The sequence below is a fragment of the Ictidomys tridecemlineatus genome, chromosome 2 (genome assembly GCF_052094955.1).
Source record: "Ictidomys tridecemlineatus isolate mIctTri1 chromosome 2, mIctTri1.hap1, whole genome shotgun sequence".
NCBI classification, from domain to species: Eukaryota; Metazoa; Chordata; class Mammalia; order Rodentia; family Sciuridae; genus Ictidomys; species Ictidomys tridecemlineatus.
This window is the reverse complement of record NC_135478.1, coordinates 198,532,947-198,560,306: the sequence shown is the minus strand read 5'-3', so window position 1 is coordinate 198,560,306 and position 27,360 is coordinate 198,532,947. Positions and strand designations below refer to the sequence as shown.

The 27,360-nt window shown below is 39.5% G+C and overlaps 1 protein-coding gene across 2 annotated transcripts in view; it reads right to left on the bottom strand.

The window, feature by feature from the left end:
- Positions 1–4,657: 4,657 nt before the first annotated feature.
- Positions 4,658–27,360, bottom strand: part of Slc25a13 (solute carrier family 25 member 13) — a 186,825-nt gene continuing 164,122 nt past the window's right edge. For both annotated transcript variants that reach the window (XM_078040387.1, XM_021730709.3), the window contains 4 exons: positions 14,703–14,841; positions 6,367–6,525; positions 6,177–6,267; positions 4,658–5,819 (listed from right to left, as the gene is read on the bottom strand). In XM_078040387.1, coding sequence (XP_077896513.1) covers positions 5,633–5,819; positions 6,177–6,267; positions 6,367–6,525; positions 14,703–14,841 — 576 coding nt within the window. In that variant the 3' untranslated portion in view covers positions 4,658–5,632. The remainder of the gene's footprint in view (positions 5,820–6,176; positions 6,268–6,366; positions 6,526–14,702; positions 14,842–27,360) is intronic.

Here is a 27,360-nt window from a genome sequence, read left to right as displayed (position 1 = left end):
AAATATATCACCCCGTAGAGAATAGAGTGAGGATATTAAATTTTTAATGCTTTCATAAAAATTTTGCCCAAAATGGAACAAAATGTAAATTTTTGGTATGGGTTGGTTAATAATCTGCTCTCATATATGTAAGAATGGGGGACAAATGCAGTGGTAGATATCTCTTCTTAACTTCAGGGCTAGCAGGAAACTTGTTGCAAGTACAATAAGACTTTTCCACCATTAGTGGTGATGGAGATTTCATATCCAAAAGTAATTTCAGCAAATTCCACATCCTGTAAACCGTCTCCATTCCCTCCAGACACACTTTGAGGCCAAGTACCCATAGATATTTACTTTTAACTTGATTTTCCATTATTTCCAACTCTTGTTGAAGAACGAAAAGCATTTTCTAATTAGCAGAGATTTTTAAGATGGTACAATTCAGTTTGCATCATATCACGTTGCACCGAAACAGTTTGTAAATTTACCTCTGCTTTTTCCACATTACCTTCAATTTTACACCCGTGGGGCAAATGCTTTCAGTTTACCTTAATCCTCTCTTTACTGACTTTAATAGGCTGTAAAATAGTTTAAGAGGAACCTCAAAAGGCTTGTCGGGATTCACCTGGTCCTCAAGCTCTGGAACTCTTTGAGGTAGCAAATGTACTTTCTATGATAAATAATCAGAGATCACTCTTCCTTCTACTTTAAACTAGGAATGATACATCTGAAACTGAGAACTGGGGATAACATGAAACCCTGGACAAAGACTGACATAAGGACCTTCTATATTGAGTTTTACTGAGAAATCTTCACAGGGAGGGCAGGCAGCCCTGAGTCTTGGATTCAAGTTTGAGCTTCATCTCTAGCCACAGAAAGACTGTGGTCAAGAAACTTAATCCAAGTCTTGGTTTCCTCGTTTTTAACATGGGGAAAAGAATGGTACTGACCTCCAGGGTGGCTGAGAAGATTAAATGACATCATGGCTGCCGTGGATAGCTCATCTTTAATGAGTTCTTAGAGGTCAAAGAACTCTGGGGTGGAGGCAGGATTGTTCTCCTCTCTGGCTTGAAAGCAGCCCATGGAAGGGACCACAGCAAGAGTTGGGATTAGTAGGTAAGAATGGTGAGGGAGCAGTGATGGGAGATGTGGAAGGATGTTTTAAATCAGCCTTTTCTCATTAAGCTATATTTCTTTTCCCCAACCTGTCAGGACAGATTTGTGCAATAGTCTGTCCTGAGAACTCAAAAATCACCCTAAGAACGGCTTCCTTGCAAAATGCAGCATCCTCTTAACATCCTGTCCAAAGTAGCAGTGGGCGCTGGAGCCTTGGTGGCCAGACCAGTGTGTTGGGGTGTGTGTCTGTAACCCAGAAGAAGTGAGTCTCAGACAAGCACAATTACTGTGTCTTCTTAATTTTCCTTCTAAAGTTATTCGAGGGGACTGTGGTTTTGCCTTGAGCAAAAACCCCCTTAACAGCCGGGAATCTCAAAGCAAACAACATTATTTTATTAGGTTTCTCCAGCAGATGAAAGCAGAGTGTTCCATTTGGACTCTTTTTGGAGTCAATTAATGCATTAGGTAAAAAACCCTCTGAAAGAGAGTTCCTGCTGTCCTCAGCAGCCTCTAAGAGAAACCTTGAGGAACAGAGAAATGAGCTGTAGACAGACATTCATAGGTATTCATTGATAAGAAATAACTATTGTCATGATACATCTCAGCCCCAATGCAACATTCACCGCAAAGGATGTGATATTTTTAAAAGCTTTCTTTTTTTTTCCAGAATTACCAGGGAAATTAAAATTAAAGAGTTTATTTTACAATTCCTGATTTAAAGTAACCAATGAATTAAAACTGATTTGAAATAGCTATGGTTGCTGTAGTAAGATTTATCTAAAGTAAGTGACCAAAACATAAGACTATGATTGTTGTCAGTTATAGTTTTAACTCTAGCAACAGAAAAGACCTGTAAAGGATATCGTGTGTGGAGGGGAAATACACTTCTCAGAAATTCATCCATCCACCTATTCATGAATCCCTCAAAATTCAGAAACAAGAGGACACCAGGAAACTAAAAGGCCATCCTTGCCCTTATGGATCCCTATCTGGACTTTGATACTGAAAACTGCCAGAGTTGTGAAAACAGAAGTGATAATCAATGCTGGCAGACGCCTCCGACATTGAGAGGAGGAAGTGAATTTCCCAACACCTGTGGTCTTCTTAATACCCGAAGCAGAACTCTTAGGTGAGGACTGTTCCCCAAAGGTAAAACAAAAAGCACACACCCCTTTGTGGGAAAAGCCATTTGTGGAAAGAACATTTCACTGCTCCGACTAGGGAACATGTCTTTTAAAAATCTTTGGAAAAATCCACATCCTGAAAGCATTTGATTACCCTGAATTTAAAATGGGATTTTGCTCGGTGGCAAGGATACAAATTCGTCCCCACAAGTATGGCTTCTGTGGTTAAAGGCACAAGATGACTTTGAGGGAGGGTTTATCTAGAAGGTTGATAAACGGGGCCATAAGACAGGATTCATCCAATTCCACCACTGGAGATCCTCCCTCCTTCTACCTGATGAATTCCAATGTGACTTGCATTCTGAATACCTAGTCCGAGGAGGTTACAAACAGTTTCAAGCACAATTTGTTCCCGTTTTCACTCCCCGCTCACTGAGTTATGTGCTGTTAAACATTGCCAGGAGACTGTCAAAACGTAAGCATCCCGAGGTTTACATAGGCCACACTATTAAATAACATATAAGCACAAAATTTTAAACATTGTTTTGCAGCAATGGTAAATATTTTAGCTAAGTAAAAACTGAAGCTTGAAATGCAATAAGCATTTAAATGACTCTTTCCTGTGCCAGAATTCTTACTTTCCCTGTGCGACCCTGGCTGCTGGGATTAAGGCGACCCCAGGGAGCTTGGAAAATGGTTGTGGGTTATGAGGTGCAGCAGGGGCTTGGCGACAGTGTGCCACCCAGCCTCAAGAAACCCAGCCACGACTGGAACCCAAGAATCAGTGTGCTCACTTTGTGGTCAGCTTCACATTTTTTCCTCTTTGCAAAAAAAAAAAAAAAAAAAATAGCTGCTATGAAAAGTCAGGCCTGTCCCCCACCCCTCAAGTAATCATGAGGTGGACCAAGAGCAGGGCTGAAAGGCTCCAGGCCTGAAGGAGCAGGGGAGCCTGGTCCCCTTGGGTGGGCATGTAAGCATGTGGCAGTGACACGCCTTCAGTTCTTCAGCCTCAAGGGGGGAAACTGTGGAGGTACTGACAGCCGCCGCACCACTGCCGACGTGTTGTGCTGTCACTTTGGGAAGAAGGGAAACCCAGAACAAATTTCACGTGGTTTTCACCACATGGTGATTGCAGTCCTATTCAAGGCATGTCATAGTCACGCCACTCGATGGAAATTAGGCCTCCTTCAAAGTCTCTAAGTCACCGCCTCTCCCCAAGCAGAATAAGCCAAGGATTTTAAAGCAACGCAGACAATGTGGCCCTATCTCCATTGGCTTCCTGGGGCCTCTGGCTTCTCATTTATGAAAGGAATCACCCTCAGGTCGGATAACTCTAAGTGAAGCCATGATGCTCTCCCATCAAATGCCACAGCTCATAAAGAAGCAGGCAGGGGCGGTGCACCGTTTATGAGATTTAGGTCAGTGTTTTTGCCATGAAAATTTGATATGCTATAAAATCTCAAGCAAGTGAAGAAAAGGAATGCAGAGATTCAAGGACTTCTCTCCATACTCAAAAGCCCAAAGTTAAAGTGCCCGGTCACTATAACACCATTCACATTTCAGAGACATATTTGGAGTTTTATGATTGGTCTTTTAGATTAAAAATATAGGTATTTATCGCTTATCACATGGGGCAGAGGGATGGAGGGATTGGCTCAGCCAAACAGTCATGGAATGAGCCATGGTGCTGGAGATTAAACCCAGGGCCTTGTGCATGCGAGGCAAGCACTCTACCAACTGAGCTACATCCCCAGCCCCCATGTATGCTTTTGTTCTATTCTCTCTCTCTCACACACACACACACACACACTCATATAATGCACACACATCAAAGGCTTATGTACGATGTTGATTCTAATTTTAAACTATAACTTTGAGTGTGTCAACCTTCAGGAATAGGGACTGAAAAATGGCTGTTTTGTATGAAGAGAAACTTAATGTTTGTACAAACCACCGATAAATTAATCCGTAGCATTTTTGGTAGCAAGATGGCAGCTGAAGAAGACCGACTCTAAATTCTGTTCAAGGTGAGCTTCTTTCCCCAAATCATTATAGTGCTAGCCAAATAATAGAAAATAGAAGATATGGTAGCATACAGTTTTAGTATGATGTGGAGTTAGATGAGAAAATACAAATGCCATTCCATCCCAGTTTTCATGTCCAACTTCTCCTGAAACTTTATACTACTTTAATCATTATGATAAGAAACTGCCAAAAGTGTCGGGGTAACTAGAACAAAAATGTTAGTTCGTTAGTTCTTTGCTTATCTAGGGTCAATGTAGTTTTTCTTGTAACCAGGAAAATGAGGGTACACATGACCTTGAGAGAGCATGCCAATATGAACCCAATCTTCCTCAACATGCAGAACGAAATCCACTAATGACAACAGCTGTAGTCATTCACTACACAACACACATATACACAAGAGAAAATGGTTCGATAGCATTAAAAATAGTTTATTTCGACCTTAACAAACACATGAGCCTCTGACCATTATGCAAGGCACCACAAATTAAATTAAAAATTTATATTAGAATATATTTGTCTGACATGATTTAAGACAGAAAGTGGATTTTAAAAGCAAATGGGCACCAACTATTGGGATGGGGAGGGGTTTAGGGCCAGTACCAGCAATAGGGTGCATGAATTTTTCTATAGTGTTTATTGAAACAGGCAGTAATCAGCATGAGTGCATCATATGAACAGTTATTCAAAATAATTAGCACATCCAGGAGCGGGACTGTGTCTCAGTTTCTCTGTCTATATTATCAAATGCCAAAAGCACTTCCTTAAAGTGCAAAAACTTTCCCCTAGCAGTCTTGGTACCAGTAACAGAATATGATTACTAAACATCTCCAATGTGGTTTTCATTACAAAAAACATGTTTCACATAAAAGCTTCATAATACAATCCAGAGACAAAATTTGTGCATGTTTAAAATTTGAATCCTGGCTGGCTATTTCTGATATTTTTTTCACTTCTTCCAGTGTTTTTCATTTTTATAAATATGCACGCAGCTTCCTACCAATTTAAACATGCTCGGAACCTTTTGCTCTGAGAACCATGATTGCCTTTCAGCAGCCTCTCTGGGACCATCATCTCAGTCCAAGAAGGGGAGCCTTAATCTCTATTCTCCTTCCTTGAATCATGTTAGGGTCCACCAATCTGAGCATATGTCAGATTTGAACCAAGGTTTGTAGGGAGAGGTTCAGAGAATAATTAGGAATAATTCCACTATGATCTGGTTGACAAAAAACACAAAAATGAATGAACTGGCTTTGTAGAAAGCTTCGACCTGAATTCAAACAGGAGCTGGACATGAAAGGAATGAAGCCTTGCTTCAGTCCAAGATGGGGCATTCTTACTGCTATACCAACAACCAAACAAGCAATATCCTCGGGCCAGTCACCCTATGGGCCTCCACTGAGCCCTTCTGAGGTAGATGTTGATGGCTTGAAGAGAGGTAGGTAAAGTCCAAATTTGTTTTCAATTCCTGCAAACGTTGCAACTGCTAGCTTATAGCCCCCAACGTGATCAGGATTAGGAGCAGGCAGTGTGATCCTAGATTTAGGAACTGGCTCAGATCCCATGGGTTTTCTGAAAGAAGCATAAACAGAGTAAAAAAATCTGAGTTTTTTTTGTTTATTTTTTAATGCGGTAAACATGTTGCATGCAACATAAAGGAGCTGTTGAAGTCTTGTCAGCTGTATGTTCCCCTTTGTATGTGAGTCTTTGTGTGTGTGCGTGTGGTGCTGGGGATTGAACCCAGAGCCTTGTGTATTCGAGGCAAGCACTCTACTGACTAAATTATATCCCCAGCCCTTCTATGTTCCCCTTTTGAATGACCTTGTCAATGTTTCTTAAATCCTTCTCTGTTTTAACATAGGGTCTGATGCACTTTTGTCAATAACAACTGAGGATATGATGTAGCCACAAATTTAGCATGATACTTACACTCCTCCAAAATCAATGTAGAACCATCGCTGTAGCAATTCATAAGTCAGCAAAGTGACACCAAACTGGGGTGAGGATCGAAATACACGAGCTTTGGAAAAAAGAAACCAGGGACAGAACAGATATCATTAGATTTTTAAAAAATTTACCTGATACCAAAGGGTTAGTTAAGAACCAATTACTTCCGTACCACCAGCTCCTTTCCACAAAGCTTTTGGGCCTTCTTCCCGCAGGATCTTTCTGAAGCAGTCTATCACTCCGCTGTAAGTGGTTTGGCCAGCCCGGGCGGCCACCTGTAATCTAGTCTTGATAACATCAGCAGGGGTCACTAAAGATGCCGCAGGCATACCTGTAGGAGACAGGCAACACCATCTCAGTCTGGTCACATTCTCACTATATAAAAATAACTGTGCTTTGAACTGCTGGCCGTGAAAAGAAAGTTAAGAGGCTGAGGCAATAAAATGCCCGTTTCACTGTCCTCCCTGGGCAGCACAGTCAGCCTGTGCACCTGCCTCCCCCTGCTCCCCTCCCTCAGCCTGCTTTTGTTATGTTCTTATTCTTAAATATTGAATAATACCAAGGAATCACCCATCAGTAACACACTTAAGTGGCCTAGAATGAATGGAAGTGATTCCTAAAGTATTTTTGCTTTCCTGTTGAAATCTGAACCTCACAAAGTTATTAGGGCTGATTTTTCAGAGGTGGAGTTTTTCTGTATTTACCTAGCTTTCTGGCAGCCGGCTGTCACAGCAGGCTCCTTCTCTCACACATCCAATGGCCCTACCTTCCAAACCCCAACCTCTCCCTTATACCAGAAAAAGACTTTGCTGATAGCTAAACAAACACCATGTGTGTGTGTATGTGGGTAGGGGAAGGGGTGGGGGAGACTCCACAGATAACCCCATAGGATTCCTTTTTGCAAAGACTGACATCTCCAGAAAAATATTTGACAGAAGGCTTAAAATTTATACTGGCGAATCATCAATGAAAAAGGAACAACAACAACAAAAAACCCTCCCAAAATTACCAATGGGAAATTTTTCTACAGTCATTTTATCCAAAATGGGGCAGCCCATGTTTAGATTTTTTAAAAGCGAGACTGTGCTCAGAAGACACTGTCTCTTATGGTTTTATTACTTTTCCATTATGAACCTATTCCAAACCAAATTGGTCAAATGCAGATGCATAAATCTCCTTTGCTTTTTTTAAGGCTTAATAATTCTGTAAGAATATCTGTCCAAACCAACATGGTCTGGCTCATAACTATATCTCATCCTTCTAACAGACAGTTTTAAAATTATAGCTTGAGTGTGAAAGTGTGTGTGTGTGCATGTGCGTGTGTGTGTCTAGGTAAATCTGCATGCTCCACGTTTTCTTTCATGTTACAACAGCAGTCTTCCCCTTCCACCTCCACTCAGCTCCTCCCATGTTAATCTTGGGTAACAGTTGTTACAAAACACACCACAATTTTACATGTGAAAAGCTCACTTTATATCCAATGCTTCACAGAGTAAGTCACACTGAGTTTCCTATTAGCTTGGAGGAATTATTTTAACTTCGAGCCAGGAATTTATCCTCCAGCATAATGGAAGGAAACATGAAAAATGCTTAGAAACCCACTGTGTTCACACCACTGATTCTGCTTTACTTCCTGGTTTAGAAAGAGTTTAGCAGGCAGTCGGCTTTAGACATGCAATCAAATCCTTCGTACAGCGCTGGGCATGCATGTCCGAGTGTGGCTATGAAATGCTTATGAGCAGTGAAACGGGTAAGAAGTTCCCGGTCTGCTACTTCTCATAAACAGTTCCTTGTCATGAAAAGAGAAGGATGGGGGAGGGGGAAACAGGGAGAAAAGACACTGATTACTAGAATAAAAATGCCCAAAGAAATGTCTAGGCTACTTAGTAAGCTTGTCTGACAGAATTTGATGCTTCAGGGATACTGGAAATGTGGTAACCCGAGAGGAGATTAGGGGACAGGGCGACATCTTCCAGGATCCTCAACAGAGAGGACACTGGCAGCCTGTCTGATTCTTCAACGATGAGACAAATGTGCAACCCAGATGGCCAACCACCACCTTTGGGACAGGAAAAATGTGGGTGCTCCTCAGCTAAGAGTGTTTAAGGGGGGCAGCCATCGAAGAGTGGAAGAAAATGTGTCTGGAAAGTACAGTTTTGGGGCCTGGGTCAACTTTAATTTTCATAGATATCCCATTAATATTTTTAAAAAATGTGTTTATGGTTTACAGATTAATATGTGTTTATTTTAGGTCAAGGATAAGAGTTTTCCAAATCTCCTTTCCATCCTTTTCTATATTATCTACCTGCTACGTCTGGTTCTGAGGTGTGTGATGAAGTTCCTTTTTAGGAACAAGAAAGCATGTTCTCCTTAGTCTTTTAAGCCGAGATCTGATATGCTGATAATACACAGAGGTTGATGATGGATGGTATCTCTGTAGTGGATTTTATCCTTTTATGTATAAAATGTCTTTATGCTTCTGAATGCTATTTTAACCCCCAAATTCTATATAGTCTGACGTTAATATTCCTATGCTTGCTTACTTTTGGCAATTGCCTGGAACATATTTTTCAATCCAATCTCTTTCAATCTTTCCATGTCATTGTTCTCTGAGTTTCAGATGACTAGATGCTCTTTCAAAACTCATCTGAAAATGCTGTTTTTTCCCCCTAGGGGCACTGAATCCATTCCCATCTATTGTGGCAATTGGACTCATTTCTGATATCCTATATTATGCTTTCTATTTTCTCTGCTTCTAGTTACTTACCTTTTGATTTCTCACCTTTCCTGAGTAAATTTATTTAAGTAGTCCATGCATCTATCACACACATGTCCATCGCAAGGTGAGGATTCAGTTCTTTCACTCCTGTCCCTTTACTTCATCTGTCTCCCAACAACCCTTCTTGTATAATAAACACACATACCAAAGTCTGCACTAATTTAGGCCTGTGGCAGACTTAACTTCTGTTTGTTCTATCTCAAATACGCCACATTGTCCTCCTCCTCAAAATCACTCTGCATCTGGCTGCAGAGAAGGTCTGTGAGGGGTAACCTTGGAGTTTCTGCATGTGCAAAGACTAAGCACCTGGGAACATAATCACAGTGTAAGACCCTCCATGGCTTTTTTTTTTTTTTTTTGGTACCAATGATTGAACCCAGGATTGCTTAACCACTGAGCCATATCCCCAGCCCTTTTTATGTTTTTTATTTTGAGACAGGGTCTAAGTTGCTGAGGCTGGTTTTGAATTTGTGGTCCTGTCCTCCTGCCTCAGCCTCCTGAGCCTCTGGGATCACAGGCATGAGCCACTACACCTGGCTCTCTCTGGCATTTTGAAGGTGTTCAGTTGTGCAGATGTGAGAAGTCCATCTTCTGTTATTAATTTCTGTTTTCTGTCCTCCTCTCCTTATTTCTTCTCCCCAGGGAACTCTCATTAAGTAGTTGTTAGATCTTCTGGATTAATTCTACAGGTCTCTTAAATTTTCTCTTATTTCCCATCTTTCTATTTTTGTTTCACATTCTAGAGTTCTTCCCATGTCTTTATTTTCCAGGTGTCTAGCTTGGTCTTTGATCACGGCCATTCATTTTATCATTCAGAATGATCTCTTGATTTTTAATTTTGACGATCCTTTCATTAATTTTCAAGAAAGCTTCCTTAATGATTATTCCCTTCAAATCCCTCTGAGGACCCTAATTATAGTTCTTAAAAGTTCTCTTCTGTTCCTTGAACTGCCTGTTTTCTCTGTAATTCTTCAGTTCACTTGCAAGTTGCTCCTTCCTGAAGACCCTTGGCTGTTCACTGATATTCAAGTTCAAAGGCTATGCTGATTAGTACTTTATACTAAGTCATTGGTTATCATCTACCATGCTCTGGGCTGGCTTGGCCCATAGGGGCTCTCTCCTGAATTAAAGCATCTTCTCTCTGCAAGGTGCCTTAGCAAGCTGGTAGGACAGAAACGTTTCAAACCACCGAAATGTGGAGGCTTCTCTCTATTGGTAGAATTTATTTTCTACTTCTATGGGAAAGAGCTGCCATTAATTTATGTTTTTCTGCAACACTGCTCTGGAATTACCTTATGTCTTGCCCTACTTTCTTTCAGTTCCTACACAGGCCCCTTTTTTTATAAGGCAGTTCTAAGTTTCTAACCTGCAGACAAGTGTTGCCTGAAGCTCTCGATGACAAGGGGAGAATGGCCATGCCAGGCCATGCTGCCACACAGCAGCTCTCTAACTCATGGTGTAATTTACCTTGCACCTGCACCTCCACCCTATACATTCTTTTTGTTTTGTTTTGTTTTTTCCCTTGGTACTGGGGATTGAACCCAGGGCTTCTGAGCGCGAGGTAATTGCTCTGTCACTGAATGCATCCCCAGCTCCACTCCAGGCATTCCCATATTCATTCAGAGGTGAAAATGCTCCCTTTTAGCCCTTACATTGTAAGTAGTTTTTCCTGCCAGGGTTTTGGACTATGGCATCATTCAGTCTAGCTTCAGAGTCTGAATATGGTTAATTTTCTAGGGCCAATAAGGAAAGTATTAAAAGTGTATTTTATGGCATTGTAAGGTATTTCAGAGGAGAGAAAAATACATGATCCAATATCTCCTTTACCTTTCATTTTTAAGAATCTAAGAATTGTATTTAAATGATCTTAAGCTTTATGTCCACATAATTAACACATTTGTGCCAACGGTACTTCTTTCCCAACTGATGTTTCCTTATTTCCACCTTACGAAATCTACTGTTCTGCTTTCACCCACTGGAAGCCAACCAAGTAAGTTATTCTGTGATGGTGATGGACAGTGACATCAGTGATCCATACCCAAAAGGGAGAGGCTGACCAAAAGGGGATCTTTTATTTATTTATTTTTTTAGGTGACACAAATTTTTTAAAATCTATCTTTATACATGAGGATTTATTTAACATAATCAAAAGGAATAATTGTTAAAGTAAATTTGGGCCCCAGAAGCCTCCCTAGAGTCTTCAGTAAGAAATGGCAACCTAACCCAGAGAGTAAATAAACTGAAAACCTAATTTAGGAACACACACACACACACACACACACACACACACACACACACACAGAGCTTAGTCTCAGTCAATCAAGGCAGCCAAACAGGTAATTAGCTATCTCTGTATCTCAGTAACATTTTCTGTCTCTGTACATCATTTCCCTGTTCCTCTCTACAAATGTTCTTCAGCCAAGTGGCAGGGAGCCGTGGAGTTACTCTGAACCTATTCTTGTTCTGAGGGCTAACCAATTCACAAATCATTTTTTTTTCTCAATTAAACTCTGTTAAATTTTACATGTCTAAAATTTTTCTTTTAACATCCTTTTAGTATGTTGTTATAAAAACGCTAGTGGTCATCAACTATTCACTGTAGTTGTCTGAAGCTCCACAGAAATAGAAGGACTTTTATATTTTAAGTTTTCCCCTTAAAGACAGCAAACATCACTCCTGCCCTGGGACGTCTTCCCGGGCTCTCTGCATTCTCTTCATGTCCTTGCCTAGGAACATCTTACTGATCTCCACAAAGGGAACCTGGGGGCCTGAAGCCCGGGTGGGTGTGGTGTGCCTCTGCACTTGCTGCTCTCCTCAGCACCGCAGTGCTGGGCCCGCTAATGAATGTATCTCGGCTCTCTGGGCCAGCCAACCAGCCGGGCTCTGCACAGCAGCTTGCTACCCTGCTTCCTCCACAGCGTCAGCCTACCCATTACCAATGGACACAGTTTTTTTCTAATATGTTCATCTTATCAACAAAATGCACTGCTAATCTTTCATACTAATTCTAATATTTTTAGGCAGTTTGGATTTTCAGGTAAACCATTTTAAATAATGTTAGCTTCATTTCTTCTTTTCTAAATTTATGCCTCTGACTTCTTATTTTCCATATTGGAACCTCCAAAAGAAGGGTGAATAACAAGGTTGCAAATGACATCTGTCTTATCCCTAACTTTAATGAGATGGTAGTTATGGCATTTGCCATTGGCTTCTGATATCCTATGAAGAAAACTGTTTAATCCTTATTGATTTTAATAGGTTTGTAGACTACATAAGGCTGTCAAATTTGTAACTAATCCATTCTTTGAGCATAAAACCAATATGATATATAATGTATCTCATGTTTTCTCATCATACAAGGAAGGGGAAGATTAAGAGGGAGATGGGCAACAATATGAAAGTAAAAGTTCTGTAGTAAGTGTACAAAATGGCCCTTGATGACCTTTGCCTCTTGGCATTCACACTCCTGTTTTAAGTGATATTTCAATAAAATTGCTATTATTGAACACATTTGAATATTTATTATATGCTACGAAACATTTTGGTGAAATATTTAATTCATTTAATTGTCAATAATGTAATGCTGGAACTATTCTTATCCTTTAAAATAGAGAAAAAGCCGAGAAGGGTTAAATAACCTGTGCTGGTTACTTTGTTCTAAGTGGGGAAACTGGAGTTTGAACTTGGGTAGCCTCACTGCACAGCACACACCATTTTGCTGTGACAGTCAACAATGTTTAAAGTACTAGATTAAATGAAAATCACATTTATAGTGTGATTAGAACTCTGTTAAAAATCACTAAAGGGAAGGAAAAGCAGCAAAAATATTAAATAGCAATTACAGTAGAACAATGGATAATATTTTCTAATTTACCCTTTTCTGTACTTTCCAAATATTTTACAACAAGCAATATTTTCATGACTATGAAAATATAAACAGAAGGAAGGAAACAAATCTAAGAGAGAAAAAAAAATCCAGTAGTTAATTTCTATAGCACAAGTAGCACGGATTACCTATTAAACTTCTACCCATAGATGAAACTGTTTCCTTTTCCTATTCACAATAAGAGTTAAATACAGTACTTTTATAGTTTAAGGAAAATAAGGCTTAGGAAAGGGTTGTACACCTTGATCTAAACTCTACTGCTTATCTTTAATTGCACATCTGCTACTAGGATTGATTTACATATGCTATATGCCGGGCACTATGCTAAGTCCCTCATGTAGATGCTGTCATCTTAGACACACCACCACACTCATAGTAAGTACAAGTATGGTCCTCATTTACAGCTGAGGAAACCAAGGATTAGGGGAAATTAACTTGCCAAGGTCATACATTAGTAAGTTGTACTTAGTTATCCTCAATAGGTCCTATCTTGTTCAAGTAATTAATTTTAAATAAATTGTATTATATTCATTTTCAAATTTTTTTTTTCATTTATACGCAGGACATAGTGAATCAATGGCTAGGTTGGAAGTAAACCTGGGAATTCTACATTCCAGACTTGAAATTATGCTTCCTTGATGTCATGGTGGTCTTGTTGCTACTCTGAAGAACTAGGGTCCTTAAGCCATCAGGAAAGAACCAGTGTCAAAGCCTTTGAAAAAGCAGAGATTTAAGAATGAAGGAGGCTTTACATGGCTTTCGCCCCCCCCCCCCCCCGCAAGGGTTCCTATAGGCAGCAGAGGGGAGACCCAAAACAGGATACATCTCAAAGTTGGGAGTTGTTCTCCAGCTGTCTTTGGAAATAGCTCTACTCACCTATCTGATGAGACCAACCCCCACACCAAAAATATTTGAAGTCAGAAATTCCATGACTGTCTTAGGATTTATTAACTCATTAAATGTTTGTTACCACCTGGAGAGCTTATCCAGATTGTTCCAGCCTTTAGGGTCTCAGGACAAGGAGGCTTATAAAAGCACAAACCGATCCCTGCTGTGCCTATATTCAATATCTATACTTTTCTGTTGGTATTTTCACCAGAGCACGGAAAAAAGAAGACAGTTAATTCTGTGATTCAATTAACACAATCCCACTCCTTTAACTTTACGGGGTGTGGGGGACCCTGCTACTAATCAGTTCAGATTGTTATGGTTCTTATTATGCTTCTTTTATCTAAATCATATCTAAATGTTATCTAAATGATAATAACTATTGCTTCAATTTTGGACAAGCTTGTATACAATATTTTGGTTAGACATCTTTAGGGCACAAATTTTCAAGTTTTTAAAAACTTCTGACTGAAACATTACCATTCGTTTGGGTTAAAGTGAAATTATGAGGGCTAGGGTTATAGCTTAGCGGTAGAGCGCTTGCCTAGCATGTGCAAGGCCCTGGGTTCCATCCTCAGCACCACATAAAAATAAGTAAATAAAATAAAAGCATTGTGTCCAACTCCACCTAAAAAATAAATATTAAAAAAAAGTGAAATTATGAAATAATATGTAACTTGAATTGGAATCCAATAAGACCATAGAATGAATCAATATTTAAGGAGCCCTTTCCAGAATTATTAAGTTCACCTGATAATCTACTCTCCCAGAATGAAGATTACTTTCTCACCCTCTCTTTTCAGTCCGTATTCAAAACAATCTGTTATGTACGCTGTCAAGAACTATCAGCAAAATATTCCAGTGTTGTAGCACACGGTGGGGGTGGGGGTGTGTGTGGGGTGGGGGCTAAAGCCTGGGGATGGGGAAACAAAAGAACTTCATGGAGGACACTCACCAGCTATAGCACCAGCTAAGAGCAGGCTCCCAGGGCTAACCTGCCCATCTTCATTTGCCAAAGAAGCCTTCACATGAGCATAACACGGGAAGTAGATGGCCGAGAAAGGAATGTCCCGCAGAAAGCAGGCTTTGGCACCCTGTGTGTTTGCAAAGGAAAAAAAACCACATGAAACACATATCCCATTGAGAAGATTGGGCTTCTTTGGAACTCACCTCAGAACAAAATATTCCTGGAGAAGACCAAATTTGTACTCACAAGTTGAAAGGGGAACAGTCAAAAATCATCCAAATTCTTCAAGTAACAAGTCTGAATCTTGTATTTAAAAATAAAACTAGTTTTGTTGTATGGTGTGAGGCAGTGGGAGGGGAGTTCTCATTTACTCTAATGCTAAGATTTCTATTTAAGCATTTTTGGAATTCTGCCTGTTAAGTCCCCCACTGGTGGTAAGTCATTGCCATTTCATGGAAGATCTGTTTGCTGGTCTCAACAGAAGATGGGAGGCAATACTCAAGATGCTTTTTTTGCTTACACACAGCAAGTAGACAAATTATACAGGTGGAGGGGCAAGGGGTCCAATTTTTGTATTATTTGAGAATCTGACAAAAGTATTGGATGCTTTCCCAGAAAAAAAAAATTGCATGTACACAAAAAAGTTATGTATCTTTTCTGGGAATTCATGGATCCCCTAATTCATTCACATACTTACCCACCATTCAGGGTTTATGAAATGTTGATAAATACCTGCCTATAGGCCTTAAAATATTTACTGTAATTATGACACACATAAAAGGGGTGGTAAAATAATTAGCTTCTAGAGCAAGGTCTTCAATAAATAATTTCTGGTGCCAAAATCATGCCATGCAGAGGCCCTGAAAACTGATGAGTGCCCTGAAATATGATATAATATTATAATGAAAACCACAATACATATATTGCATTTGGGGTGGGCTGCACAGGAAGGAAATCACTCCTTTTCAACACTTAATGATTTAATACCATTTCTTTCACAGATTTCTAATACCTAAAAATTTCCAACAACTATAAAGATTCCCAAAAGAAAATAACGAATCCATCCAGATTCAACAGTTCTAGCCATGTCCAGTGACATTAACTGAGGTCTAGTAATGCCAGATCTTGGATATTTCTCCCTGATGTTGCTCCAATCTGTCAAAGTTCTTTAACACCCACACATCTGTTATTGTAGCTTTTTTTTCCCCTGACATCTACATTTCATTCCTAACTCAAACTGAGATTTTGAATTATAAAACCCTTAGTCTTTTTCATATAAACTAGTAACCCAGTTCTACTGCAACTTAGTTGTCATACAGAAGTGAACTAACACAAGTAGGACTTTGTATTTAATCCCATTAAATTAATACCCATTTGGCTCATCCTTGCAACCAGAACAAATGCTTGGAATCTGGATTCTGTCATGTTGGCTGTTCCTCAGTCAACTCACCCATGGATGCCTGAAGCATGTCTCAAACCTACGTTCACTCTGCAAATGGGTATTCAAAACAGGACCAGTCAATCTCACAATCAGCCTATGCTTCTGTATCGTGTGCACTCCTGAACTGTTCAGTGTCTAACTGAAATTAAGAACCATGACATCCTGTGCACACAAGCTGCTCATTTTATATATGTGCAAACTGATGCCAGGATAATCCATCAATTGTGCTTTTATTGAAGGATGTACCCTGGGCTTGTTCAGGGTATATCTTGGAGTTATCTCTGGAGACAGGTCCAAAACTCAGGTCTCTAAGGGTTTCTCCCATCTCTCTCAGCTTTCTCAAGGCAAAAAAAGTAAATTATAATATCAATATTCATATGTAGCATCCAAAATCTTTGCCTTATGATTAGTTTTTTGAAGTCATATTTTAGGCAGTTAGTCTTAAGGGTACTCGACCACCCTTTAATTTCTTATTTTTTCTACCTTTTCCCTTCTTGACTTCGTGTCTTTCTGTAAGTTCTGTCAGCTCTTTTGTTCACATTTGAAGGCCAGATTTCAATCTGTGCTCTCCTCATATCACTGCTGGTAATATTTTCTAATACTTCTTTTTCCCCCTCCTGATTATAAAACAGTAAGTGTTTATCATGGAAAATTCAGAGAAGCATTAAAAATTTAACTGCTCCTAATTTTCACCAGCCAGAGATAACTACTGCGAGTACTGTAAATGTTCTGCAGCCTTCCGTGAGCAGAAATATTACCAACCATTCCAGAGCTGAGATCATGGTGGAGTGGCTCTGGACTATGCCTTCTCTTCTCCTTAGATTCAGTGTATGATTTGTGTTTTTGCCAGGCATGATCTAATATTTCCTTCATTCTTTAGTCATGTTGCCTATATTCCCCCCATCCCCCCACTTCTTGTTTCCAAAACTCTACGCCAACCTTGGTACTGGGCTATCCTATGAATCAGGATGAATATTCTCACCCTTGTCAAAGCTTTATAATGACTTCCTTCACTTGCCCAGTTTCCTCTCCCTGGTAATCCTGATGCCTGTCAGGTAAAGCTATCAATGCCCCATTCACCTGATCAGTCAAGGTACATCTACCACTGAATCTTCTTCTTCTTCTTATGATTGCTAAGATGGGAGTTCCAACGTCTTAAATACAACTTCTTCATTCACTTAAACCCTACATACCACATTTCCACTGATGAATTTTTAAGTACAACATAGACAGGGATGGATTCCACATGGTTCTACACTATCTACACCTTCTTATTACTGTTCTGAGTTTTCTTCAAGTCCTTTATCTGCCTCTATCAGTGTTGCCCATTTCAGACTGTAAGTAACCAGAGGCCAGGAACTATAATCTGATTTAATTTATAACAGACTTTGCAAAATCTATGTTAGTTGGGGCCTAACACGTGTTCTTGAAGATACTCATTTTGTTTTGCCAATTCCCATAGGGAGAAAAAAATCACAACTAAAAAAGACATGGGAGGCTTTCAGATATGTTGTCAGATTTCCAGAAGGACAATAATTCATGCTGGAAAAAATATATTAGAAAACAAACGAAGTTTTTAGTTGAGCAAAGATATATTATTTGTTGGGAATACTACAAAACCTAGGAGAAAAGAGTCATTTTGTACCAGAATGCTAAAGTTGGAAGGAGGGCACCGGGGAGTCAGATTGATTTGTCTTATGCTATGTGATTTCAATATGAGCAAAAAGACACAGGTAAGAAGACAGAACCTGAAATCGGAAACATCCCTAAGACACAAGAAGAGTAAAGGCACATGAAAGAAGCAGCTGGGTGCCTCAAGAAGGGACCCCAGAAGCAGACCCTCTCCCTCCTTTCCTGAAATCATGATAGTAAGTCATGCATCCCTGGGAGAAATGCCTGGGAAGAGGTATGATGAAATTCAAGAGATGTTTGACAATAACACTGGATGGCAGAGAGGAAAAATGGCTTGGCCAAAATTAAACATACAAACAAATGAAAAGGAACAAACCGGGGGAAAGGAGAAACCTCACAGTGCAAGGCTGAAGGGAAAGTGGTAGAATATGTTGCATTTTTAACAGAGGAATTGGGCTGAGTAAATTATGCAAACCAAAGTGAATGTCAGGATATGTAAGAGGACTTAGGTTTCCAATTACCTGAAAAAAAGAAAAAGTCCAAGAAGAGATGGAACTTGTGGGCAGCCACCGTCCCTGCTCTACAGAGGGGATGTTCAAACTTAAAAATGCATCCACTGACATAGGGAGAAGACGTGGTAAGATCACACTCCTTCTACCTCCTATGCATGGCTGGATAGCCATGTGATGAGTCCCAACAAACTTCTTGTCAAAAATATCAAAGGTGCTTGGTGAGGTAGTGCACACCTTTAATCCCAGCAGCTCAGGAGACTGAGGCAGGAGGATCATGAGTTCAAATCCAGTCTGATCAACTTAGTGAGAACCTATGCAACTTAGTGAGACCCTGACTCTAAATATAAAAAAGGGCTGGGGATGTGATAAACGCCCTTGGGCTCAATCCCCAGTGGCAAACAAACATCAACAACAAAACACCAAAGGTCACCTTCTTCAGGGAAGGGGAGGGACTGGACTCATTAGTAATAAATGAGGCAATTACTGTGAAAATCTTCTATAAAGTACCCAGTGCACTGAGTATACATGTAAGGGACAAATGTGACTGGAGGGTTATCTCCCTGCCTCTCCTGGTACCTGTATTGTTTCCCAGCCCAGCACCTGCTCAGGTGTCTCCCTACACAGCAAATAACTACCATGGTTGAGCCAGGAGGTGGCCTTCAATTCCATTACACTCCAGGCATCAAAGCCCAATTCCCAAAGAGAGCTAACTCTGCAAAAGGCTGGAGAAACAGGCACACTCATTAAATTTCCCTGGCCTCCTTTTCCTCACCGCTTCCTTCAGGTTGTAGGCACAAAGGCAGGTGCCAATTTACAAGGCCCCCTTAGGCAATCCCTGACCTGCTGCTCCCTGCACAAAGAAAAGAGAAGCAGGATGTTAAAAAGGCTTTTAAAGCTCCAAGGGTGAAAAAGTTTCTCTCTCAGATTCCTTGATAAATCCTTCACTTTGTCCTGAACACCTATTCTCTAGTCCTACATCAAAACACAAACCCTTTTAACTTGTATTCTACTTGCCCCACGTATAATTTTTACTAAGCAATCAGCCATTCTGAACAAGCAACTGGGCAATAGAGGAAAACAATCTCTGCCATCCCACAGCCTGCATCAAGAACACAGAAATAATTACTTTGGCCATTAAAAAATTAGGAAATTACAAAGTGTGTGCCATTTAAAATAAATCTCCAAATTTTTCTGCCCCATAGAAAAATCCTTACATTTCTTTGGCCTGGAGTCTATTTTCCTGATTCTCTGGGCATCTCTGCTCTTAAGAAATTTTCTGGTTGGCCCTGACTTTCCTTTGTACACACAGTAAAATCATTTGAGGAAAATTACCAAATGCAAAATACAATCCTCTAATCTCTTACTAGCCACTAAAGTACTATCTCCAAAAAAAAAAAAAAAAAAAGGAAATCATTGTTTTTTCTTCTTTTTAAATAAAAGGCCCACTATGACAGATAGGAACAACAAAAAGCATCTCTGGGTAGACCTATATATAAACAGTCTTGAACTCTGGCCCCTTCCATTTTTGAATTGTTCTAATGCCCTCCACACTCATCATATCTGAGGTCTAGGAAGGTTCTTTAAAGGTACTCCAATTTCACTTAAAGTTCATTGTCCATAATCACCACAGGCCAACTAGACAGGCTTAGAGATGCTGGCCAGGCTACCATCACGGCAGAAGAACCATTTATTTTGCTTCTCCTGACTTTTTGATGTGGACACTGTGCTGAAAGCCTCAGGGAGCTTTAATCAATTCTTAAATTTCTAGAACCATCCATTTGGGTTTACTCTGGCAGTTCTCTCTGATTGGAGATTGTCAAAAGATACAACATGTCAGGATTTCCCTGTACCCCCCACTCCTAGAGCTATCTCCCATTCAACATCTTTTGTGCCTTTCTTCTTTTTCTTTCAAAGTTCTTCATTTTGGATGGTATCACACCTGCCCAATCAATCCCAAGTTGGGAAAAGAGCCAGTCCTGAAGGGTGGTGCTGATAAAGAAGTCGGGGCCAGGGCAGGTCTTTTTGCATGCTAATTCCTGCTTATTCTAGCTGTACCTGCAAACACAGCTCTAAACAGACTATTTCTAATACAGGGAAAGGTAATTACATTCACAAAGGCACCTCTGTGTTGGGCTGGGCACCAGGAGCCAGCAGGTCTGGGAGACAGAGGCTTAACAGAGACTCCAGCAGTGAATACACATTGTCTAGCATGGGGGAAAAATGCCAGACTGAGGGACCCTGCAGCATTCAAGACAACAGTGGTGCACCTTGTCTGAGAAGGTTATTTAATGCTTCTGGCACCTGTCGTCAGAGCCACCCCTCTTTTCCTACCTTACAGGTTTAGAATTTATTTGGCATGTATAATTGTATATTTTGATCCTGGAGCTACAAACAATGGGCAGCATGTCACGTCTTGATCCCTTAGCATTCTTTGTGATTTCCCCTAAATGAGTTAACCCTTAGATATGCAGCCTGACAGCATGCCTTCTGCCCAGTCAAGAAATGGTGATCTCAGGTGCCGGGGACTCGAACAGAGTGAGTTTTAGCATCTTGCTGAGAAACATCACTAGTGCCAAGACCTGTTATGTTATTGTCAGTGGTGTTGAAACCAAATAAACTGGCCAATAAATGAATATTTGATATCACTAAACATCAAAATGACACCCATTTGAATATAAAATGTAGTTTACTATTTGGTTTTTAATTCATAGACTTTTAAAACATTAGGTTCTCCTTAATTTCATTGTAATTCTAAAAAGATAATCTTGGCAACCCCGAGTTTTCTTTTCTTTTTTTTTTTTTTTAAAGTAAATGCCACTGTCAGTCCCAACTCTCTACCGTTCTGCTGTTGTATGTTGCTTTGTCATTGATGATGTTCATCACTTACATGGACTGGAATTTTTTTACATGGACCTTTAGTCTCCAAGCTGCCAGTCTTGCCACCTTCACAAAGCCGATCTGTGACATGCATCCCACCTTTTCAATTTTTGTTACCTTTCCTTCCTCTTCCCCACTCACAGCATTACCTGCAAAGTCTATTTTTCGTCTAGGTGTTTACACTGAGAATGTTAATACGCCTGGTTAATGTATTACAGTCTTTGCTGTCTTCCCTTTCCTCTTGTATAAACACATGTTCTTTAGACTACTTAAATTACAAGCAATCCCCATTTTATGATTATGAATTTTAATTCTACCTTAAAACATTAAGCATTTATAATTACCATGTATAAACATAGACATACATATATAAATTAATTAAGGCAATGAGTAAACATTTATTACTTTCTTTGCTTTTCATTTCTGTTGCATTTCCACCTGTAATCAATTTTCTTCTACTTGAAGTACACTTTATAATTTCCTTTATTAAGTCTTTACTGGTGATGTGTTCTTCCAGTCTAAAATGTTTTCATTTTTCTCTCTGTCCCTAAAATACATTTTTACCGGGTATAGAATTCTAGCTGGAAAAGTTTTTATCTTATAAACACTGTCTCCTAGCTGTCATTATTACTAAAGTAACTGTCAGTTCAACTGTTGCCCCCTTGGAAGCAAATCTGCCTTTCTCTCTGGCTACTTAATAGGTTCTTTTTAGTTTTGATGTTTAGCAATTTTAGTCTACTGTGTGTAGTTTGGATTACCTTTATCTCATAACTGCAATTTGTTGTATTTCTTGAGTCTGTGGATTAATGGCTGTTATAAGATCTGAAAATCTTCAGCTCTCATCTTTCCTTTCTTTCAAGTTTTGTTTTATACCGATTAGACCATCTCATACTTTTCTCTGTCTCAATTTCTATGTCTCTCAGAAATGCATACTGGATAATTTCACATATTCCAGTTCACTAATGCTCTCTTTGACTGTGTTCAATCTGTTGTCAAAGCCATCTGTTAAATTTTAATCATTATAAATATTTTCACTTTTTAATTTTTAAAAAATTCACTTAATATTTCTGATAATTTAAAAATTTATAACCAGGAATGGTGGCTCATGCCTGAAATCCTGGCTATTTGGAAGTTTGAAGCAGGAGGATTGCAAGTCTGAGGCCAGCTTAGGCAACTTAACTAGACCCCATTTGAAAATAAAATTTAAAAAAGGCCTGAGAATATAGCTCAGTGGTAGAGCACTTGCATAGCAGGTGTGAGACCCTGGATTTGATCCTAGTATCTCCCAATCATTAAATCAAACAATGCTTCCCCATTGTTTTTGTTATTTCTTCTTAAAGGGCCTCACTGCCTGTATGACTTGAGATTTTCTAATGTGACTTGTTCACTTCCTTGTAACACAATCTATGAAAATTTTTAAGGCCTGAGTTGAATGTGGGTTTCTCTAGAGAAGATTTATGTTTGCTTTTGTCAGATGCAAAGGAGTACCGTAAGTTCAAGACTGTTTAAAAAATAAATTACCAGCTTGACATTTTTCTGATCATCAAAGAAATAGAAATTCAGCCTATAAGCCCATGTGAGACCAGCTCAGGGTTTCTGATTCTTAGGAGAGGGTTTCCTCCCTAGCGCCTTTTCTCTTCCTCCACTGAGAAGTAAGGCAATTTTCTTTGCAACTCAGAGTAGAAGAGGCATTATTATTTTACCCGTCCACTGGGGGTACAGCTCTTTGTGGTCCATGTTATAAGGGATGATTTTCTTTAGGACCAGAGGTAGGGTTAAGATTAGTGATCCCAGAACAGACACATCAAGGAAACCCTCATTATCAGGGCTGTGCACACATAGGGCTGGCCCCTGGAAGTGAATATCCCCTTAAATTTTGTCACTGAAGTCCTTTGCTTGACTTACCTTAATCTCCACCCTGTTCTTTTTAGATTTACTTCTTTAGGCAATACCTAGCTGTTCCACATAGCTTTAAAAATTCTGCTGTCATGTATAACTAATTAGAACAAATAAAAAAAGTCATTAGCATATGCCAAAGTTTACAATAAAAAAAATTAATGCTCAACTTCAGATGTTTGGCAAATGTCTTCAAGGCAAAAGTCAGCTTTATGGTTCTGCTGAATTCACCTCATTTTAGGCTTAAACATTCCTAATTTCTTTGCTATAATTTGAAAAATCTTTTTAAAAATACATTGTAGAGGGGGCTGGAGTTGTGGCTTAGTAATGAAATGCTTGCCTAGTACATGCGAGACTCTGGGTTGGATCCTCAGAACCACAAAAATAAATAAAGAAATAAATAAAATGACGGTATTGTGTACAACTAAAAATAATTTTTAAAAACCCACCAAAACATTGTACAACATTTTAAGTTGTTTTTAACTGGATGATCATTTTTGATCTGCCAATGGCTGAAAACCCTATAGAGTTTAGGCCTTTTAGAGGAGATACTTAAGCTGTTTACTCGACACTATCTCTAGACACATTTCCTTTAAAACATGGAATGATTATGTAGGTAGTGCCCCTTGCTAATTTTTTTTCCCCTTAATGTAGATCACCAAATTTGGGGGGTGGGAGCGCTTTTTCCCCAACTTCTCTTAGTATATCAGTGAGGCCATTTGTCTATAACATCAATGACTATGACTACTTAGCTAACTGAGATGGAGTTTTCTGTGCCTCACCACTCCATGCAACTCTCTGAAAGCTCTCTCCCTGAAGAGGATGACTTCTCAGAGAAGTACCCAACTTAAAGAAAATATTAAAAATGTATCATCTTAAATATAGAACTACATCTGAATTCTGCTTCTCCATACCCAAAATAGTACATTTTAGGAGCAAGAATACAGTACAGGATTTGTCATCAGAAACCTAGCCTCAGATCATCTCTCTGACATTGGGTAAAATTCTCAGAATCTCAGTGCCTCAACTTTCTCATCCATGAAATGCAAAATTTTTACACACTAAACTTAAATCCAATGATTAGAATAAGGTACCTAGTGTAATATCTGGCACAAGACCCCCAATAAAAGGTAATGATAATAAATATCATCAATGAAAAGTATATTGTCCTGTTGGAGTGGAAAATGGAAGTTCATACCTGAATCACTCATTGTAGGGTTTGGCATTTATAAGGCTAAGATACAATCTTTTATTTAGTGAAAAACCCAATTCTACCAAATAAGTTTATAAGAGTTTACTAAGTTGATCAGACCCCATAGACCTCTTTAGTTACCATGACACATTTATCTGTTTCATTCTGTAGTCAATTAACATTTCTTAAGCCAGCCAGTTTTTAAATGCATACCTTGGTCACAACTGGAAACCAGAGAATATAAGGCTGACTTAATGGAAACAGAAACATATCCATTACTTCTGGAAAATATATTCACAGCCACTATGAACAGTGAGTTAGTAGCATCATTTTATATAGTTTGACCATGAAGGGCAGTATATTATAGTCTGAAAGTTAAGATAAAAGACCTGTCTTAAAATTAATCCTGTGGGCACTCAGCAAGAAACAACAAAATTAGGACAAAACAAACAATAGAAAAAAAAAAACCTGGCAAAAATGTTTGTCTCTGGAAAGATAGGTTACTGCTGCTTGGAGCTAGGGAACATATTATGTTATTGTTAGATAACCCTTTGTATCTGAATTTTCTGTTTTATTAAAATAAACTTTTAAAAAGAACTTTATGGCAGTAGAATTTTATGTTTATATTCTCTCATGCCCTCAATACTGATCACACAAAAGGCAATGATACTATATACATCTCTGAAACTCCAGTACCTACTGAAGTGCTAGCACACAGTGAATATTTGGTGAATGAGGAGCTGGGGATATAGCTCAGTTGGTAAAATTGTAGTATAATACACAAAACTTAAAATTTATTGTCTTCAGCATTTTTTTTCTTTTTTGTGGTGATGGGGATTGAACCTAGGGCCTTGTGCATGTGAGGCAAGCATTCCACCAACTGAGCTATATCTCCAGCCCTGTCTTAAGCATTTTTAAGTGTACGGTTCAATAGGATTAAGTGCATTCATACTCCAGAACCTTTTCATATTGCAAAACTGAAATTATGTACCTATTGAACACTACCTCCCATTATCCCCTCCCTCCGGACCATGGCAACCACCATCCCACTTTCTGTCTCTGCAAATCTGACTACTCCAGATACCTCAAACAAGTGGAAGTATGTCATACTGTCCTTCTGTGACTGGTTTATTTCAAGTGGCATAATGTCCTCAAGGTTCATCCATGTTGAAGCATGTGTTAGAATTTCCTCCCTTTTTCAGGATGAATACTATTCCTTTATATGTATTTGCCAGATTTTGTTTATCCACTCATCTGAGCATGGACACTTAGGCTCACTTGTCCTGTGTTTTAAGAATCTCTTTCCCCTGGCTTCTTTAACACTTTCAATTCCTCTGGGAACTATTTTATAGAAACAATGTTTTTCAAGACATCTCCTTTTTATTTGCTATTCTGAAGTCCAAAGTTGAATGCCTAGCTTAGAGGAGATTGCTGACCACACAATATTAGAAATTAGGCCTGGGACAGAATTAGGTATTTTTGCAAGGATCTCTTAATTGGTATTGTATAATTAAAAATTAATAATAACTAGTACATCATACGCTCTATGTGCTTAAGCTCCACCTTGTGTTCTTTGTATATATGTACTTTAATAAAATCCCCATAATAACCTTATGATTATTTCCTTGGCATTCCCCCACTGAAGCCAAATTATATTTTCTCAAACATAAAGCTGCTCAGGCCATCCATCTCTGCCTTCCACTTGGTTCATGTGTTCATTATTCAAGGCCATCTCCTTCAGAAAGTCTTCCTTGCCATATCTCTGTGAGTCAGTTCCACCTCCTTTATAGCCTGGGCATACTCCCTTGGACAGCTCTTCTCAAACGTATGCACATAATTACTGTGGATCTGTGAACCTGGCTAAGTGCCACCACAAGATGGTGAAGTCTTTACAAACCACACTTACTAAATTATTTTTGTAGCCCTGGTCTAGGGCATCTAGGGCAAAGCTTGCTGGGTGGAGAAATGGGTGCCTTTGAAACTGGATACAGATAGCCCCCCCTATTCATTTTGACTTTCCCAACATCATGATCTTTTTGGTCTTTATTCACCAATCCACTTTCTCTGCTCTAATATCCTCTAATAATGTGGAAACACCTGGCTTTTAGTTATATTATGGGCTCAATAGGTATTTATCAGGTATCTACTTAAGTGCCAGAAAAGTTACAAAACAGCAATGAAGAAAGGTTGCTGCTACAAATACACTCTAGATAAGGGAGACACAGACACACAGAGAAGGACATTAGATGGTGATGCATACTGCTGGAGACCTGGAAAGGGGACCACAATAGTAAGTGGCCTGGCAGTCTTGCTGAGAAGGCCTCTGTTGGGCTAAGGGTTTAGGGGAAGAGCCTTTGGGCAGACTGAAGAACAAAAGGGAGCAACATGAAATATCTGAAGAAAGCAAAGGAAGCCAGCAGAGCTAGCTCACAGGATGCTGACACAAAATGGAGGGTGAGGAGGAAAGGCCTCCAGGCAAGCAGTTGGAGATCTGCTCTAACTGCAAGAGAAAATGCTGGAAGGTTTTCCACTGGGGAGCAGTTTCTGTAGAGCCCACTAGTTTTTCATTTCCTTCTGGTTTCTGCCCAGATACCTCATTCTAGAGGACTTCCCTGACCACCCTATTAAAATGCAGCCCGGCCCTTCTTTGGCCCTTCTACATCCCCTTACCCTGCCTTTTAGGTCTAAGCACCACCTGGTGTTATATATTTGTTTTCTTGATGGCAGACTTTTCCTATTCACCAAACTGTGAGCAGCCAGTTGGTTTTTCCCAGCCATCTCCCAGATCTATCATTGCTTGCTTTTGCAAGATATGGACAATATCTTCAATATTCCCACATGGCTAGAACAGCACCAGGCACATAGTTAGCTCCCAATAAAAGTGGACTGATGGATCTTGTTACTGTCTCTACGGTTTTGCCTTTTCCAGAATGCCATGTACTTGGACTCATGTAACATGTACCCTTTTCAGATCAGCTTCTTTCACTTAGTAATATGCGCTTAAAATTGTTTCCATGTGTTTTCACAGTTTGAGAGCTTGTTTCTTTTTAGCATCAAGTAATATTCCATTGTCTGCATGTCCTCAGTTTGTTTATT